General features: G+C 40.9%; 2 protein-coding genes across 2 annotated transcripts in view; one reads left to right on the forward strand and one right to left on the reverse strand.

The window, feature by feature from the left end:
* Window positions 1-1,561, forward strand: part of LOC139479229 (probable ATP-dependent RNA helicase DDX43) — a 45,574-nt gene extending 44,013 nt beyond the window's left edge. Inside the window, exon 29 of the mRNA XM_071262084.1 lies at window positions 215-1,561. Within this exon, the coding sequence (XP_071118185.1) occupies window positions 215-490 (276 nt within the window). The 3' untranslated portion in view covers window positions 491-1,561. The remainder of the gene's footprint in view (window positions 1-214) is intronic.
* A 2,366-nt stretch (window positions 1,562-3,927) lies between these two features.
* LOC139478620 (uncharacterized) lies at window positions 3,928-13,854 on the reverse strand. The gene is made up of 7 exons (XM_071261171.1): window positions 13,671-13,854; window positions 11,673-11,825; window positions 9,634-9,948; window positions 6,852-7,029; window positions 5,904-6,016; window positions 4,877-5,075; window positions 3,928-4,027 (listed from the first exon to the last, which is right to left on the reverse strand). Exons 1-7 carry the CDS (start codon window positions 13,852-13,854, stop codon window positions 3,928-3,930), a joined length of 1,242 nt encoding a protein of 413 aa, XP_071117272.1.
* Window positions 13,855-17,635: the final 3,781 nt, after the last annotated feature.

The raw sequence follows: 17,635 nt of genomic DNA on the forward strand, positions 1-17,635 counted from the left end.
ACCATGAAAGATTTTTTATCCAAACTTGGTACATGTATTAACCAGGGGCTGAAGTGGTGCCTTTTGCTATTGTAGGGGCTGGGGGTTCAAAGCGGTGTTAAACCACCCTTCTGAGTCAGTCAGTCCTCTTGTGTGTGTAGAGTGGTTATTATTATTATTATTATTATTATTATTATTATTATTATCCCTCACTCATTTTGTGTTTGTATTCCAGGAGATCCCAGACATCCTGATAAAAATGGCAGAACGGTATCAGGCCCACAGAGAGCGTGTGGCGCAGGAAGGCGGAGGATTCGGTGGCAGAGGAGGGCGTGGTGGACGGGGACGAGGAGGAGGTTTTGGTGGGGGTAGAAGAGGAGGGGGTGGCTTTGGGGGTGGGGGTGGGGATGATGATGGGTTCTGCAGTGGGGGTTTTGGGAGGGGGGCATTCAGAGGTGGGGGTGGCAGGGGGCGTCGTGACAAGGAATACGACATCCATTTGGGCTGGTGATTCTCGATATCATTGACAGTGTGTGCTGCAGGTGTTGAACAAGTCTTCAGCAGAATTGTCAGACTGCCATAGTCTAATATAATCTCAAGCTGAGACACAAGTCTCTGTTATATTTCATTGCTTTGTCACAAGGAATAGTAAAGCACTTGTCACAGCTTTTGTTCTTGACATATTTTCAATTCATGACAGCAGACATTTATTCGTTTAATTTGCAATAGTCATTTTGGTGGACAATGGACTGAATATGTTTTCACGGACAAAAAAAATACTTTGATATATTGTGAGATTAACTTTCTCCTTGTGTGTGGGGGGGGAACATGGTGAGGAACAAATGGTGCTAGTTATATGTTATGTGAAGAGAGACCTATGGATAATCTCGTAAATATGAAGCTACTCCATTGTTTATGAAAGGAGACTGAATGTGGCGGATATGATCAATACAGTGAAGGAAGCCTGTTAGCCAGGTCTCTCTTCTATTAGTCATCTTGATGGAATGAATACTTGGCGATAATGTAATTTCCAGCAAGATGCAAAACTTTCAATACTTATGGGTTTCTTGTCTACCATTGTTACACCCTTGAAGGCCTGGGTTAGAATTGATCTTCAGCAACCCATGCTTGTCGTAAGAGGTGACTATGCTTGTCATAAGAGGCGCGAACCGGATCCTATGGTCAGGCTCGCTGACTTGGTTGATGTATATCATCATAGCCAAGTTGTGTAGATCATGATGTCGATCAATAGATTTTCTAGTCCAGACGTGATTCTTTACAGACAGCCGTCATATGGCTGGAATATTGCTAAGTGTGGGGTTAAACATCAAACAAACAAACCCTTGTTGAATTTAGAGTTATCCTTGCTGTTTTGGCCAATGAAAACCAAGACCTCTGCTGCACGGTGAGAAAGTTTGTTGGCTGAAGCAAGTAACAAGGAGATATGACTGTTTGGGTTGTACCAGGTAGCATATTCAGAGAAGACAGATTATTTTAGAGTCCTTTGAGTTTGTTCTCTTGATTTAACTGAATGTTACCTACTTAAAAATAGGTCTGTAAGGTCAGTCATTATGTGCCATTATTCATCCTAATGCATTAAAAAAATTGACATAAGACTGGATGTGTTTGTTGTTTTGCTGGGGATACGTCATATATTACAGGGCTCAGAGGTTTTTGATGCACAAATGTAAAGTAATGACCCTCCCCTAATGCTTGTTCTATATTCGGAGGACCCCCCCATGTCCTTTTACAATTCATTCAAGACCCTCCCTGAAAAGATACGATGCAAAAGCACTTTATTTTTTATTATAAATTGTCTTTTTTTTTCATTACTCTCCTCAAATATGTGTATTAGTTTTTATGACCCTTCCGACAAAGGCTGTCATATTGCACAACCCTCTTATGACCTTTTTTGAGTCATTTTTTTGGTTAACATGCACTGTTTTTTTTTTTAATGTTTTTTTAAATATTTTTATTTCAATTCAGTAGACATAAATGTAACATTGTTTCATGAAGTATATAAGTCTAGCAATTCATCGTATCTTAAAACATGATCAGATACGGGAATATACATATATTGGATTGACTCATACATTTTAATAAGTAGGCTGATAATTCCTTCCATTTTCTGCCGAATTTATTAATACTACTATTTTATATTGAGATAGATTATTTTATTTTACATACATCTTTCAACATTTTTATGAAGAAAGGAAAGTGTAATAGGGTTGACTGGTGAATGGATTGTTTTGCAAGAAGAATTATATGGCTGAAAAGATAGTTGTTTTTGTTGTTGGAAACAAATTTATCTAGAAAATTGGTATGTGTGTAGTTGACAGGTGGGCTGAACACGTTCCATGTTTCTCGAAATTATATATTTTTTCATTTTGATCTTGCTCTTATATGATTAATGCTGCTGAAAAACGGCAGCAGAGTACGAAATCCTTGTGGCGCATATCACAAGACGTTAAGAGAACCAGAAAAATATCAATGAAAACACGTCTCACCACAACCGCCTCCCCTCCGTGGTCTAGTAAATAGAGCGTCTGCCCAGGGAATGGAAGGGCGGTGGTTCGATCTCCGACTGCGCCAAATTATTTTGCATTGGGCTAGCACGAGTGCGAGCTAGTTACAGCAGCCACATGCACATGTACGGTGGCCCATAAGGGACATGGAGTCTGTTTTTCCATACTTTGATATTTCACTTACTTTTATCGTTACATTTTGCAAATTAACACGATTTGTCTTACAAATATATGATAAATCATGTGTAAAGAAGATATTGAATCGCTGAAAAGTGAAACGAAAGTGTCATAAACTAAAGTGAAAATGTCAAAAAACAAAAACGAAAATGTCGAAAATGAAAATGTCAAAACGAAAATGAAAATACAGAAAACTATTTCCACCGCGGTGGAAATAGTTTTCTGTGGTTTCATTTTAGTTTTTGACATTTTCATTTTCGACGTTTTTGTTTTTGACATTTTCGTTTTCCTTTTTGACATTTCCATTTTAGTTTTTGACATTTTCGCTTCATATTTCAGCGACTCGATCAATAGCTACTTGAAAGTACATTTTCGGTTGTTTTTATACATGATTTATCACATATTTGTATGACAAATTGTGTTATTTTGCAAAATGTTACGATAAAAGTATGTGAAACATCAAAATATTGAAAAACAGACTCCATGTCCCTTATAGGCCACCGTACACATGCTATATTAGTGCAATAATCTTGAACGCGACATTGTACCCCATTTCACCTCACATCTAGCCAAGTGATTGCTAGTATGGTGTGCTTTTTACGAAATAGCAACAACAAATATCATCTAATAAAGGTTGTGGTGCGAAATGAAAACTTCATTTTCGAAGTTAACACGAATTACATATAGTTTGTTTTCGTACAATCATATCTAATTAAATATCCACAAATATTGTCGTCAGGCGACTAACGGGATCGGTTGGTCAGGCCCGCTGACTTGGTTGATGCATGTCATCGGTCCCAATTGCGTGGATCGATGCTCATGTCAATCATTGGATTGTCTGGTCCAGACTCGAACTACAGACCGCCGTCATATAGGTGGAATATTGCGGCGTTTAACAACAAATAAACAGTCGTTTTCTCATGCGTTTTAATATCTCAAAGCGTTGGTGATCTGCTTCAAAGGATAACATGAAAATAAAGTATTCAGGACAAGCCACAACACTAAGAGCACATTGAACATTTAAAGGCGCTTAACTCGATACACATATTTCAAGGTTCGAGTAATACTTATGATTCGAACATCCATTAAACAACCCTCAAGAAGTGATATCTCATCAGTGGTACATCATTTCGCAGATATAATAAAATCGAAACTGTTAAAGGAAATATTTCTGTATGGTTGATTGTGTTTAGTGGATCCGCCATGCCCTTGCATCAATAGGGGGATGCGTGCAGGTGGTGGACTGTTAAACGAGGGTGATGGAAGTCAATGTGCTGTCAGTTTCGAACACACCGGTCATTTGAGGCACGCCTGTCTGTGAGTCAAGGCTGCAAACAAACACCTCGCTGAAAGAAAAAATGAATTTCTTAGATCTTGACCACTATTGTGATAAAGGGGTATGAGGATGATGTAATGTTGCAGACCCAGCAAGTTCTAGCACTTTTGTTTGCTGACTCACGGAGTTTTCCGCTGCTTTTAGCAATACTCCAGTCATATAAAGGCGGGAGTTTCAAATATTCTACCTATGTGCGTATTAACCATGAGACTACACCAATACCCTTCCTTCTTTAAGGGCTGTAGGGTCGCCTATTGGTTAAAGCGTTCGTTCGTGACTCCAAAGACCCGAGTTCGATTCCTCACTTTGTGTGAAACCGAATTTTGGTGTCCCCCCCTCCCCCCACAGTGATATTGTTTTGGGGTATACTCATCGGGTGTTCTTTAACTTTTTTTAAAGTAGTATACAAACATCGTACTTCTTGGAGGCAATAGTGAGTGAATGAGTTGGATTTATCGCCGCTTTTAACAGTATTCCAGTTACACCACGGCGTGTCAGCTTAATGTGGGAGGAAAGCCCGAAGTGATGCAGGTCTCCGACGTTTACCACTTCGGCGAAACCCACGAGCACGGGTATGGTGAAAGAAAGTCATCGAACCATACAAAGGCTGAAAGACTAAACAAAAACACGTGACATAATTGCGTAATAATGGAATTGTCATTCTACACAGGATGCAAGTGTTATGACGGGCTTCTGCATACGATGTTATACGGAGTCCCTGGATATAATCACCATGTAGGAATTATGTGTAGAAAAGCCCCGTATATTTGCATAATGTAAGCTACGTTCTGGGGTTTAAGCAGCGCTTGTAATGAGCACTTGATGACTACCTTTAAACAGACATTGAAAGTTGACTTACTTTTTGTCATTTGCGGTGATGTAAACAAGGACGTTGCTAACTCCGGCAGCCTGAGCGGTGACGCTACTTGTTAACAGGTTGTTCACAGCGAGGTCCGAACAGCCATTTCCTTCATGTGATGTCGTAGTTGATGTCAGAGCTGCCGGGTTGTAGGCGACGACGTCACCGCTGTCGCTGAAGCAGTACACGACCGTCTCATCTGCAACACGGGATGTGTAGTGTGAGTTTCAGTTAGGTCAAAGGGCCAAAATTAAATAGTAATGATATGGATCAATAGTTGCGTTGGGTCTAATTATGAATAATGGTTTGTCGGCCCCACACTCGTGTTCCTTTGTTTTATCAAAGCGGTAAACGTCTAAGACATGCACAACTTCAGGTTTTCCTCCCACGTTAAGATGTTTGTTTGTTGTTTAACGCCTCACTCAGCAATATTCAAGCTATATGATGGCTGTCTGTAAATAATCGAGTCTGGACCAGACAATCCAATGATTGACATCACGATACTAGTAATCGATCCACGCAGTTGGGATACGATGACATGCATCAACCACGTCAACGAGCCTCACCACCCGATCCCGTTACCCGATCCCGATCGCGTCTTACGAAAAGCGGGGGCACGGGTGGCCCAATCGTCTAAGGCACTGTGCAGAGTTGCGTCCCTTGGGCACGCCAGAAACCTATGATTGTGGGTTTGAATCCCGGTTCGCCCCTATTATGTTTCTAGGTTTGTCAGCACCATACCCGTGCTCGTGGGTTTCAACGAAGTGGTAAACGCCTGAGGCCTGCACGCCGTGATATAACTGGAATACTGTTAAAAGCGGCTTTAAACCCAACTCACTCACTCACTCCACGCGTGGTTACCACTCTATCAGAAAGTGCTCCACCTGTATGTATCATTACAACCCATAGAGAGATGTATGACTATTGCCCCTTAAGACTTGGGCCTTGTGTAGATCTATTCTACGGATATCTTACCTATCTAGAAACATCGAGACAAACATTCATTTAGCAATAACCCTCAACATACCTTCAGCTTCATATCCAATACCCACAACACTTGTGGCGTCGCTGATCTTGGTGTGAGTGTTGGCGCTGATGTCGAATGCAGTGACGCCCGTAGACGAGGTGTAATATATCATCCTTCAAAGAATGAGAAATAGATTTCATGTTTATGAGACCGCCTCCGTGGTCTAGTGGTAGAGCGTCCGCCCTGAGAGCGGAAGGTCCGGAGTTCGATCCCCGGCAGCGTCATACCAAAAGACGTTAAAAGATGGTAATTGCTGTTACCTGTGTGCGCTCGGCATTAAGGGCCTAAAACAAGGACTGGTCGGCTCGGAATCAGTATACTGTGTCTGAGTGGGGTATCCATGTTAAACTGCAGCATGGTATCTCAGTGAGCTAGCACTATAAATCGGCATCGGTCCGGACTAGTACAAGCAGCCACACACAAACACACACACACACACGTGCATGCACGTCGCCATATAAGTGCAATAATCTTGGACGCGACGTTAAACCCCATTTCAACTCACCACACCTCATGTTTATGTACCATACCTTGATTGTTTTGCCTTTAATTGTATTGTTTTACCTCTTCTTGTCTTTTTGTGTTATACCTCGATATAAAAGGAATACTGTTCCTACTTCTTATTGTGTTTACTTACTTACAAAATACATTTTCCACACATTGAATACCACTAATCACCCCCGGCTGTGCAAATGGGCACAGACCACATTGCCACTATCTCGCTCCATGATTTGTCTGGGGACGGCGGACAAGTGATGTCAGGTGTCTCAATATACTAGTGTGAAGAATTGCCTCCCTTAGCATCGCAAAGATCCGCTGATCACGTTTGTTTCCCACAATCGCCCCAATTATGATTTTGATTTGTCAGCACCACTCATTCACTCACTCACTTACTCACGATATACCTCAGGGTTCATCATGCAGTCAGCATGACCACGCGCTACTCACCTATTGGCTGAATCAATGGCGAGTCGTCTGCCATGACCAAGGGAAGCGCCCATGTTTGTGACGACGGGAGTGGTTGTGACATTTTCAATCTGCTCGATGTAATTGGAAATTCCCTCGGTTAGAAGGACGTACATCACACCACTGTTGTCAAACGTCAGATCAACTGGAGCGTGTTGAGCTAAAACACGCAGGATCAAGTTTCCATCAATAACTACTTTAACAGCGTTTGTCTATCTGTCACAGACACCAGTCATCACATTTTGAAAATGATTAGTACGTAGTTTTCAGGCCTTTTTTCATTTTGTTTTCACTCTTGACAAAGTAAATAGACTCTTATTACCTTGTATAAGCTTACATTTTTTTATCAGAAACATCCTAAAAAATTCGTATTCCTTTGTAGGATTTGCGTCCCATTATATTGCATTTTTAGATATAGAAATATAGAAATAATGTCAGCATTTTCCCTTTTTGCCGCGGACATTTTAAGTCACGGAATATCTAGCTTATGGAAATTTTATTAAGGTGGAAACGCTAATAAATCCATTTAATAAGAAAGAAACACCAATGAACAGACTAATAGGGTATCTAGTATTACAACACATGCACAATACTTACCTGGTTATATTACACATGATATAGTTTTTCAAATGCATCAAAGAGTTATGCCGAAAATTTTGCACTTTAGGTTAAACGCACCAAATATGGCACACGTATACATTGAACCATTCCAAACATTTCTGGATATTGATCAGCTCGGCCACGTCCCCTGGAAGTGACGAAAAATCAGGATGGCCTGCATCATATGGCTGACATCTCTTAAGATATCACTCAATATATCGTGATTATCTGGTCAATTATACAAATTATCACATTAATTTATATTAGGATTAATTACAACAATGCTGCATAAAATTCAAATCTAGTATGTTGCTCCCCCTTGTGTTGACGAAAATCCACAATGGCCGCCAAAATGACTTAATTTTCAGAAATTGTCCATTTGTACAGCAGATATCGATATTATTGATATCTTTTGGCTTTAGACAAGTTGACAAGATTTATATAAATCGAATATAATGAAATAGTATGAATGTATAATCACCGGGAAAAGTAGAGGATTTTCGAAAGTAACAGATTATTACAGAAATACAAAGAGATGATGGTAATGGATGAAAAAAAGGATGGACTAGGGATAACATGACGATTACAGGACATGTTGGCGCTATGTTGTGATTTTAATGATCTATTGGAACTGATAACCATGTGTTACTTTCTGATGCGTTTACAAATGCAGAGATTCTGTTGCTTGGAAGGAAAATATAATTGATAAATGCTACTGAGCTTGGATGAAACTCGGTCGACTGCATTCCATCATCAGGAACATGGACCCGGTTCAAGGAAATATAAAACGTCGCCAGGTAATAATCAGTCGAGATTATCTGCCGAAAGAGATTCCATTATTGTGCTTTACCAAGCGTTGTCCACTTGGGTATCCACATATGACGACATGTCCTCGACCAGCCCCAGTCTGCAGGATTAGTAGCAGTGTGGGAAAGGCATATTTTTGTGCTGGTCCAATATCTTGATCAAATGCCAAGAAACGCTTCTGAGCCTTGATTGTGTCCTCCCAGATCTGGAATTTCTGCCAAGATTCGAATGTTTTGTCTACTTTCCGTGTACATATACTGTACTGCCTAAACGGGTTATAGATTCCGCAAATCTGCCATATGGACTACAGACCTTGCTTCAAATCACCTTCTACCTATCACTTACAGACACAACATTGATGTCTTCCACCCCTCCCTCCTGAGTGATAACACTCGTTACCTATCACTTACAGACACAACATTGATGTCTTCCGCCCCTCCCTCCAGAGTGATAACACTCGTTACCTATCACTTACAGACACAACGTTGATGTCTTCCGCCCATCCCTCCTGAGTGATAACACTCGTTACCTATCACTTACAGACACAACATTGATGTCTTCCACCCCTCCCTCCTGAGTGATAACACTCGTTACCTGTCACTTATAATTACAGACACAACATTGATGTCTTCCACCCCTCCCTCCTGAGTGATAACACTCGTTACCTATCACTTATAATTACAGACACAACATTGATGACTTCCACCCCTCCCTCTTGAGTGATAACACTCGTTACCTGTCACTTATAATTACAGACACAACATTGATGTCTTCCACCACTCCCTCCTGAGTGATAACACTCGTTACCTGTCACTTATAATTACAGACACAACATTGATGACTTCCACCCCTCCCTCTTGAGTGATAACACTCGTTACCTATCACTTATAATTACAGACACAACATTGATGTCTTCCACCCCTCCCTCCTGAGTGATAACACTCGTTACCTGTCACTTATAATTACAGACACAACATTGATGACTTCCACCCCTCCCTCTTGAGTGATAACACTCGTTACCTATCACTTATAATTACAGACACAACATTGATGTTTTCCACCCCTCCCTCCTGAGTGATAACACTCGTTACCTATCACTTACAGACACAACATTGATGCCTTCCACCCCTCCCTCCTGAGTGATAACACTCGTTACCTGTCACTTATATTTACAGACACAACATTGATGACTTCCACCCCTCCCTCCTGAGTGATAACACTCGTTACCTGTCACTTATATTTACAGACACAACATTGATGACTTCCACCCCTCCCTCCTGAGTGATAACACTCGTTACCTATCACTTACAGACACAACATTGATGTCTTCCGCCCCTCCCACCTGAGTGATACTTACCAGAGTAGGTTCTGATATCTGCCTCGTTGCTACCATTAACATCTCTACGGACAATTGTAATGGAATCATCATCTGCCTTCTCAACAGAATAAAGGCTGTTGGACACACGGTCGTAGGAGATTGCAAGAATTGTCTTCCCGGCGCTGACGTCGACGGCGGGTGCGTCACGGTAAATGTGCCCATTGGTGGCAACCACGACAGATTTACGGCTGGTGAACGCATTGGACATGGCACTGACTCCTCCAAAATCAGTTAGTGGTGTTGGTGGACCAGGGGGTGGTGGTGCACCAGAGGTTTCCCGCGGGCGTAAGATACCTGGTCGAAAAAAGGGAATGTGAAGAACACTCGTAAACGATATCTTACAGACACAACATTGATGTCTTCCGCCCCTCCCACCTGAGTGATAACAATCGTTTCCTATCACTTATAGGTATCAACTTCCATTTTCTGAAAATCAATTACAACAGAACTGAAAGACTAGCCACTATTGTTGCTCAGTCAACTGCTGCGAGCTGCAGCTACTACAGCTACTACAGCTACTGCTGCTACTGCTACTACTACGCATGATTGCTTCTACTATTACTACTACTACCACTGCTGCTTCTCTTGCCGTAAAAGGCGACTATGCTTGTCGTCAGAGGCGACTAACGCGATCGGGTGGTCAGGCTCGCTGACTTGGTTGGTGCATGTCATCGTATCCCAATTGTGTGATGCGATGCTCTTGATGTCAATCACTGGATTGTCTGGTTCAGACTCGATTATTTACCGCCGTCATATAGCTGGAAACAGAACTGCTGCTTCTACTACTAGTACTATTATTGCTACTACTGCTGCTACTACTATCACTGCTACTACAAACAACAATACTGCTTTTGTTACTACTACTTTTGCTGCTGCATGCTATACTTCTGATTATTCTACTTCAACTACTACTACTACTGCTAATCTTACTGCTGCTACTACTACTACTACTACTACTACTACTACTACTACTACTACTACTACTGCTACTACTACTACTGCTGCTGCTTTACTCATGACAATAGCGAATGAACGGTGCGTGTATGGGTTGTGTTTAAAGCCACTTTGAACAGTATATATCATGGGCCTTTGTATATCCCACTGATGCATGCTCACGTCGCTATGATATTATTTCTCCGGTCACTCAATCAGTGCGCACTCAAATCTCAATCAGTCATCAATCATCATTTCGTTCTCAAAAAGAACTACCCACAGTGGTACAGAAGAAAAGGTTTCATGATTATTATTGATATTTAACAAGATGACGGTTACACCGTACATATATTTGGTGACATTTAAACATTTTGCTTTATTTTTTTTTATTTTTTTTTTTTTTATTATATTCGGAAACTTTGCACATTTATTTGAGACAATTTTAAATCTAGATTCACGGAAAGCTTTACATTTAAACAGGTAGTGGAATTCATCGGCTATAGCTTGCGACATACACAGTTTACATGTTCTAAATTCTCTATCAATACCAAGCCAACCGCCATCTTCGACAGGCAGAGTATGGTTACAGGTTCTATGTTCTATACCAGGAGTATGGTGTGTGGAGTATGGTGTGTGTGTGTGTGTGTGTGTGTGTGTGTGTGTGTGTGTGTGTGTGTGTGTGTGTGTGTGTGAGTTTGTGTGAGTTTGTGTGTGAGTGGTTGTATGGTGTGAGTAATTGTGCGTGTGAGTAATTGTGCGTGTCTGCCTGTATATATGTACGTGCGTGTACATGTGTGTTTGTGTGTACGTGTGCGTGCGTGTGTGGATGTGTTTGTGTGTGTGGTGCGGATGTGTCTTAGTGTAAACGTCTACTTGTGTGTCTGTCTGAGCGTGTGCGTGTGTATCTCTGCGTGCGCGTGTGTATGTGTGCGTGAGTTTCTCTGTTTACGTGCGTGCGTTTGTATGTCAGTGTCTGCCTCTGTGTGTGTGTGTGTGGATGTGTCCGTGTGTGTGTGTCTGCGCGTATGCGTGCTAGTGTGTGTGGGTATGTGTATGTGCGTTGGTTTATATGTTGGTAAACGTACTCTCGGGGGTGATAATTGCTGCATCAGTCCAGAATTCGCCAGGACACTCGTGACAAGCAAGCTTTTCCAGTTTACTGATGACCTCGTGCAGACGCTGAAGGCGCTCCTCGAACCTCCGTAGCAACTTGGTCAGGCAGTCATCTGCACATTCGTCTGAAAATCAAGTCAAATTACCTGCCATCATTCTGTAAAAGAAACCTCCCCTTGGATTACGAGCATGAATAGGTGCCTCGTACCCAGTGATTGTAATAGCCAGCTACAAATAGGTGGGATATAAATGGTGTTTAACGTCGCGTTCAAGATGATTACATTTATATAGCGACGTGCGTGTGCGGTCGGGTAGCCTAGTGGTTAAAGCGTTCGCTCGTCACGCCGAAGACCCAGGCTGGATTCCCGTCATGGGTACAATGTGTGAAGCCCATTTCTGGTGTCCCCCGTCCTGATATTGCTGGAATATCACTAACAGCGGCGTAAAACCATACTCACTCACTCACTCACTCCTCTCCCCTGGCAGACGCTCTGCCCACAAGACCATGGAGGAGGTCAGTTAAGGTAGTTGGGAGGTGTCATTGTGTCTCGAAGGCGTTGATTGTTGTCGTTGCTGCCAACCACTAGTTTGTGACCCAAGATTCGGTTATTTGCAGGCCGTTTTGAAACGCTGCTTTCTTAATTCCAGTATTACTCCAAGAGGTATGCACGTGAAACAGAACAAGCTGATTCCACCATAGTTTCCCCTTGGTAGTTGTGCCCCGGAATACCAGTTCACCCCTTGACTGAACGTCACTGAAATATAAGCTTGAAATAGTCTCTTCATATCAATCAAAGTCATTGATATGTGATAAATTCTATTTAAATCTTATGCAAGTAGGGCATAATTGTCTTATTAAGCCTTATCAACGTATGCGTATAGAAGATATATATCATATGTAACGTCCACAGTTATGTCATGTTCTAATTAAAGTTGTATTAAGGCACCCCTTCTTGTAGACTGGAACAGTCTCCATTTTATTATAAAATATCACAGAAAAAAAATTTAGAATCTTTTTCGAAACTTTAGTTCTGGAAAAAAAGTTAAATAAAGTCTATTTCCAGAGGTTCGTATGCATTCGGAAGACGAAAAAAAGTCATCTCGGATATTTTGTTGAGTGTTTTTAAAAAAATTCATATTTGAAACAAGCGCTGCTTCCATTCTATCCTTCATACAGTGATCCAATAACTTTTCAAACAACATAATAAATTTGTACCTGCTATTCACACATCTCTTGGAGGACGACTATTTGCTTGAATGATTTAGTGCATGACATCGACCACAAGAATCCAACATGTCATGTTTTGTATCTTATTTTGAAACACCCCTTCTTAAAGAAAAAGACCCTACACAGAGGGTGTTTGCAATTTTTTTTAAAAAAGTCGCTTTCTATATCACAGCGTTGAATTCCTGTGCTCTGACCTCACAGACAACGGAAGATACTGGATGCGAAGCGTGATATCAACCGTTTCACGAATACACGGCATCAGTACAGCCTGACAGTGACTTAAATTGTTAGTGAAGATTTTCAAATTGTGGCTTCTTGCATTTAGTTCCATAGTTTCTTTATGATACGAGGATTGGCCCTGTTCTTAAAAACCTCTCCGGCGTTTTGACGGTCGTCATTCAACCGCTGGCTTTGTACAATCTTGACTTTAAGACGCTTTGTGGAACTAGCCATAGGTGACTATGCTTGTCGTAAGAGGCGACTAACGGGATCGGGTGGTCAGTCTCGCTGACTTGGTTGATGCATGTCACCGCATCCCAATTGCATGGATCGACTATCATGACGTCAATCCCTGGATTGTCTGGTCCAGACTCGATTATTTACAGACCGCCTTCATATAGGTGGACTATTGCTGAGTGCGGCGTTAAACAACAAAAAAACCCAAAAAAACAACCTGAATAAATATTGCCAAATGTGCCTCTATCTTAATGGTTATGTTTCCGACACAAGTAACTTTCCTTACCTGCGCATGCAGGACAGAATTCTGCAACAGAAGTGTCGACTGTTCGCATCTGTTTTATGGCTGCCTCAAAGAGTTTCTTCAGTGACTTCAGTTCTATCTCCAGACTGGATTTTCTCAAACCCTGGACCACTGAAGGTCCGGACAGAGCCACGAAAACCAACAAAACAGACAACACCGCCTTCATGGTTTTACAATGACGTCGACAATGTGACACATCTGCAGATTTTAGATACTTATATCCCCGTTTTGGGGTGTTTGGGCGATTGTCATATCGTTTTGTTCAAGTCACTCAACCAAACACGATTTTGCTATAGCCAATGCTTATTAAGTCTTAAGCCTGAATAGATGGTGCTGAAAACGGAGAACCCGTTTTCGAACATTTGAGAGTGAAACATAGAAACACATTAACGTTAATGGCCACGAGGGAAAAAAATCATATTATCAATGCTTGAGGGGGTAATTCTTTTGTCATTATCATACCACCTGATTATCATTCATCCGTTAAATTATAGAAAGATAAAGATATTGCAAATGCTATATATTGCCTCTGTCTGTTTTAACGACACATTATCAGCATGGATGAGTATTTACTTTGGTCAACAAGTGTAGATCAGATGAATTAATATGACACTCCACATGGACGTTGTATTTACCCTCTTCTTTTTAATGTTCATTGGTTACAGTTGGCCCTGAAAACGACGAATTTCGAAAGAATTTGCATAATTAATGAAACGCCCATGTTGTGTTCCCATTAAAAAGAAATATAAATTAAACTTATAGCAAAAGAAATTACTTACAAAGATATTCTGAAAGAAGTTGTTCAAATATGACAATGCACATTAAATTTCTAAAACACAATCGTCATGTAGACAAAAAATATTCACATTAAATTCCTTTTCAGCTGTGTGAGTGAATGTTGTTGAAGCCCGCAGTCAGCACTGTTCCATCTAAACCACGGCGACCCGCGTACATATTCGAGTCTGCATGGAGACTGGGGTTATGACCATATACACTCATTGACGATACGATACACGGTACCTTTCATGTAAACTCAACACATTTGGTAGTGATCAGGGTCGTATTCAATCATCATCAAGGATATTATTGACAAGAAGCCCCTTTGGGGATACCGGCTCAGAGTACGTTCTCAGCAAACCATATGCTGGTCGTAATCGGCGACTTAATGGATCGGGTGGTCAGTCTCGCTGATTTGGTTGATGCATGTCATCGTAGATCGATGCTCATAATGTCAACCACTGTATCGTCTGGTCTATCCTCGATTATTTACAGAACGCCGTCATATTGCTGAGTTTAAGCAACAAACAAACAAACATAAACGGGCCGACATCATAATGCTCAATAGAATATTGCCAAGAGCGGCTTTGGGGTTAAACTCTAGGGTAGAGGTTTCAAAGTTCATTATACCATATTATGGCCAACGGTCGTGTATTTTGTTGCTTTGTTAATGCTGTAATTCGTCTAGTCATTAATCGGTTGATGGAATATTCTAGGTATTAAGCATTTATGTCCACATATGACAATGTGAGAACGGTTCGTCTGCAAAACTGGAGTCAGATCATGTGGGGGTTTGCAAATGGTTGCTCGTTTTACAGTCGTAGATCCGTTTAACACTGATTGTGCGTATTCATGAAGTGTACCCCAGAATTCTCCTGTAATTCAAATATACGTCCTTGCTTGTAACGTATTACACGATCACCGACAGCAACACCTACACGTGCACGTTGATTTAGGCGTCAGTGGGGGTTCTGGCATAAGCAATGAGTTTAAACAAAACTTTCTTCTCATATGAAGCCATCATCTCACAAATGTATATCAGTATGCTGAAACTATTCTTTGTTTCACTCTCAACACTTGGAACAGGGAACATGGAACATGGAACATACTATATATGTCTGGGTGAAGGCCCTGTTCCATGAGGTCGACCATGTTTACAATCAGTCTATCTTGAAGTGTGGGAGTCGAACGTCTTATCTTTAATTTGTAGAGCGGAACCAGTGATTGGTGAATCAGAAGTTTCAAATAGCATTAATCAACTCTAACTGAAACAGCTGATTCTAAGACCGCATCACCGCGGAAGTAATAATTTATAGGAATGTACTTATTTAGGATATAAATAGACGAAATAAATAGAGGATATTTAATGTGTGGTGTGAAATATCATGTTTCTCTCATCGAGTGACGGGGTCATTTTCCCCCGTCACGAGATGACAGGAAACATGATATTTCACGCAACACATGGTATATCCTATTTATTATATACTTTTTGTGTAATTGTCTGCCGGAAAATTAAATTATTTCATTGCAAATGTAAAATCTTGGAAGGTAAATCTTCCCTACCTAACACACAGGGACGGTTTCGTGTTTGCAAAATCTTTAAAAATATAAACAAAAGAATCCAAATATATTTTAGGGTCACGAAAATTCTTTATCATACATTTCGACATGATTACATACAAAATCAACTTTAACGAAAAGTATTCTTGAAAACTAGGAGACCGCTGTTGGAGCGAAAAAATACACGCTGGTCAAGTCCTAGACTAACATTTAGTCTATGAAATCTTATATTACACAATGCCCTTCTCGACTCTAAAATTAAACAAATAATTTTCCCCGATGTTGATTTCATGAATAGAGCTAGCTAGAGCTGGCTTTTGTATACGTATATTTTCACTGCAATGAAAATCTGACTTTTCTCAACTTCAGGAAACTCAGTCCTTCACACTGAACTATTTAATAAAACGCAGTTGAGTCCAGTGTTTTGAGTGGGTTGTCGATCTGAATCTATTACAGAATCACCGACAAACGCCTTTAACAAAATATGGAACTGTATATCCTGGAGCAGTTTGTTTACACAGCAATACTTCACTGGAAGATATGACAGGCATTGAAAACACCTTCCTACGCTAACATGAGGTGGGCACTCCTGTAAAGCTTTCGTTCTATATAAACAGCACATCACCATTATAAAGTCATATCGCTCATTGTGACGCAAAAGATATGACGTCACAGTCGTATAGAAATGCGCCAAATTTATAGGTCTCTGTTTCACATTTGTATCGTGTATACGAAATGTATTGCCACATATCCTTTGAAAAGTGCAGAAGCCGAAACGTGTCATTTTGTGACCTATTATTGTAGATATAATTATTTAAATATGCCTACCGAAATGTTAATGACTGAAAAAGTACTATTCTATGAATAGCTTCCTTTGTGATACGACCGTCAGACCCGGTTGTTTCAGTCAGAGGGAGCATATTGTGATTTGACAACCTCTGATTGACCAATCAGAATCGAGTAATTTCCAAATTCATGGTAGAATTCGCAATTATTGTCGATAGTTATTATTAGGACGGCGCTATGCCGTCAGGCAGTTGCGTTATTGGCGGAACACCATGTTCAATGATGAATCGAAGGTTTCTTCTCGGCTCTACAGATGGCCGAATGTTTTGGAGACAAATATCAGAGAGGTTTATTTTTTAACGATAACTATTCAGATAACATTTAACATTTTGTTAACTCGAATTTGCATGATTGTAAATCCTTATTTGTTTTTATTCCCATGGGGATATTTAAAAAAATACATAAATATACATGATCTCAAGCTTTCGGCCTTTATCAGTTATGTTACGATTGTTACATGATGAAGGCCGGGAGGGCTTTGGTTGGTTGGTTGGTTGGTTGGTTGTTTAACGCCGCACTCAGCAATATTCCAGCTATATATATGACGGCGGTCTGTAAATAATTGAGTCTGGACCAGACAATCCAGTGATTGATATCATAAGCATCGATCCACGCAATTGGGATCGATGACATGCATCAGTCAAGTCAGCGAGCCTGACCACCCGATGCCGTTAGTCGGCTCTTACGACAAGCATAGTCGCCTTTTTCCAGCAAGCATGGGTTGCTGATGACCTATTCTACCCCACAGATCTTCACGGGTCGCC

The sequence above is a fragment of the Haliotis cracherodii genome, unplaced genomic scaffold (genome assembly GCF_022045235.1).
Source record: "Haliotis cracherodii isolate W230 unplaced genomic scaffold, xgHalCrac1.p SCAF_4, whole genome shotgun sequence".
In the NCBI taxonomy this organism is placed as follows: domain Eukaryota; kingdom Metazoa; phylum Mollusca; class Gastropoda; order Lepetellida; family Haliotidae; genus Haliotis; species Haliotis cracherodii.

Bases quoted from the DNA above. Each gene is read 5' to 3' on its own strand.
- LOC139478620 (XM_071261171.1), bottom strand. From the start codon at position 13,854: ATGAAGGCGGTGTTGTCTGTTTTGTTGGTTTTCGTGGCTCTGTCCGGA. The intron at 11,826-13,670 runs GTAAGGAAAGTT...CTTGATTTTCAG, and splicing joins ATTCTGTCCTGCATGCGCAG to ACGAATGTGCAGATGACTGC. The intron at 4,028-4,876 runs GTAAGTCAACTT...TTTTTCTTTCAG, and splicing joins ATCACCGCAAATGACAAAAA to CGAGGTGTTTGTTTGCAGCC.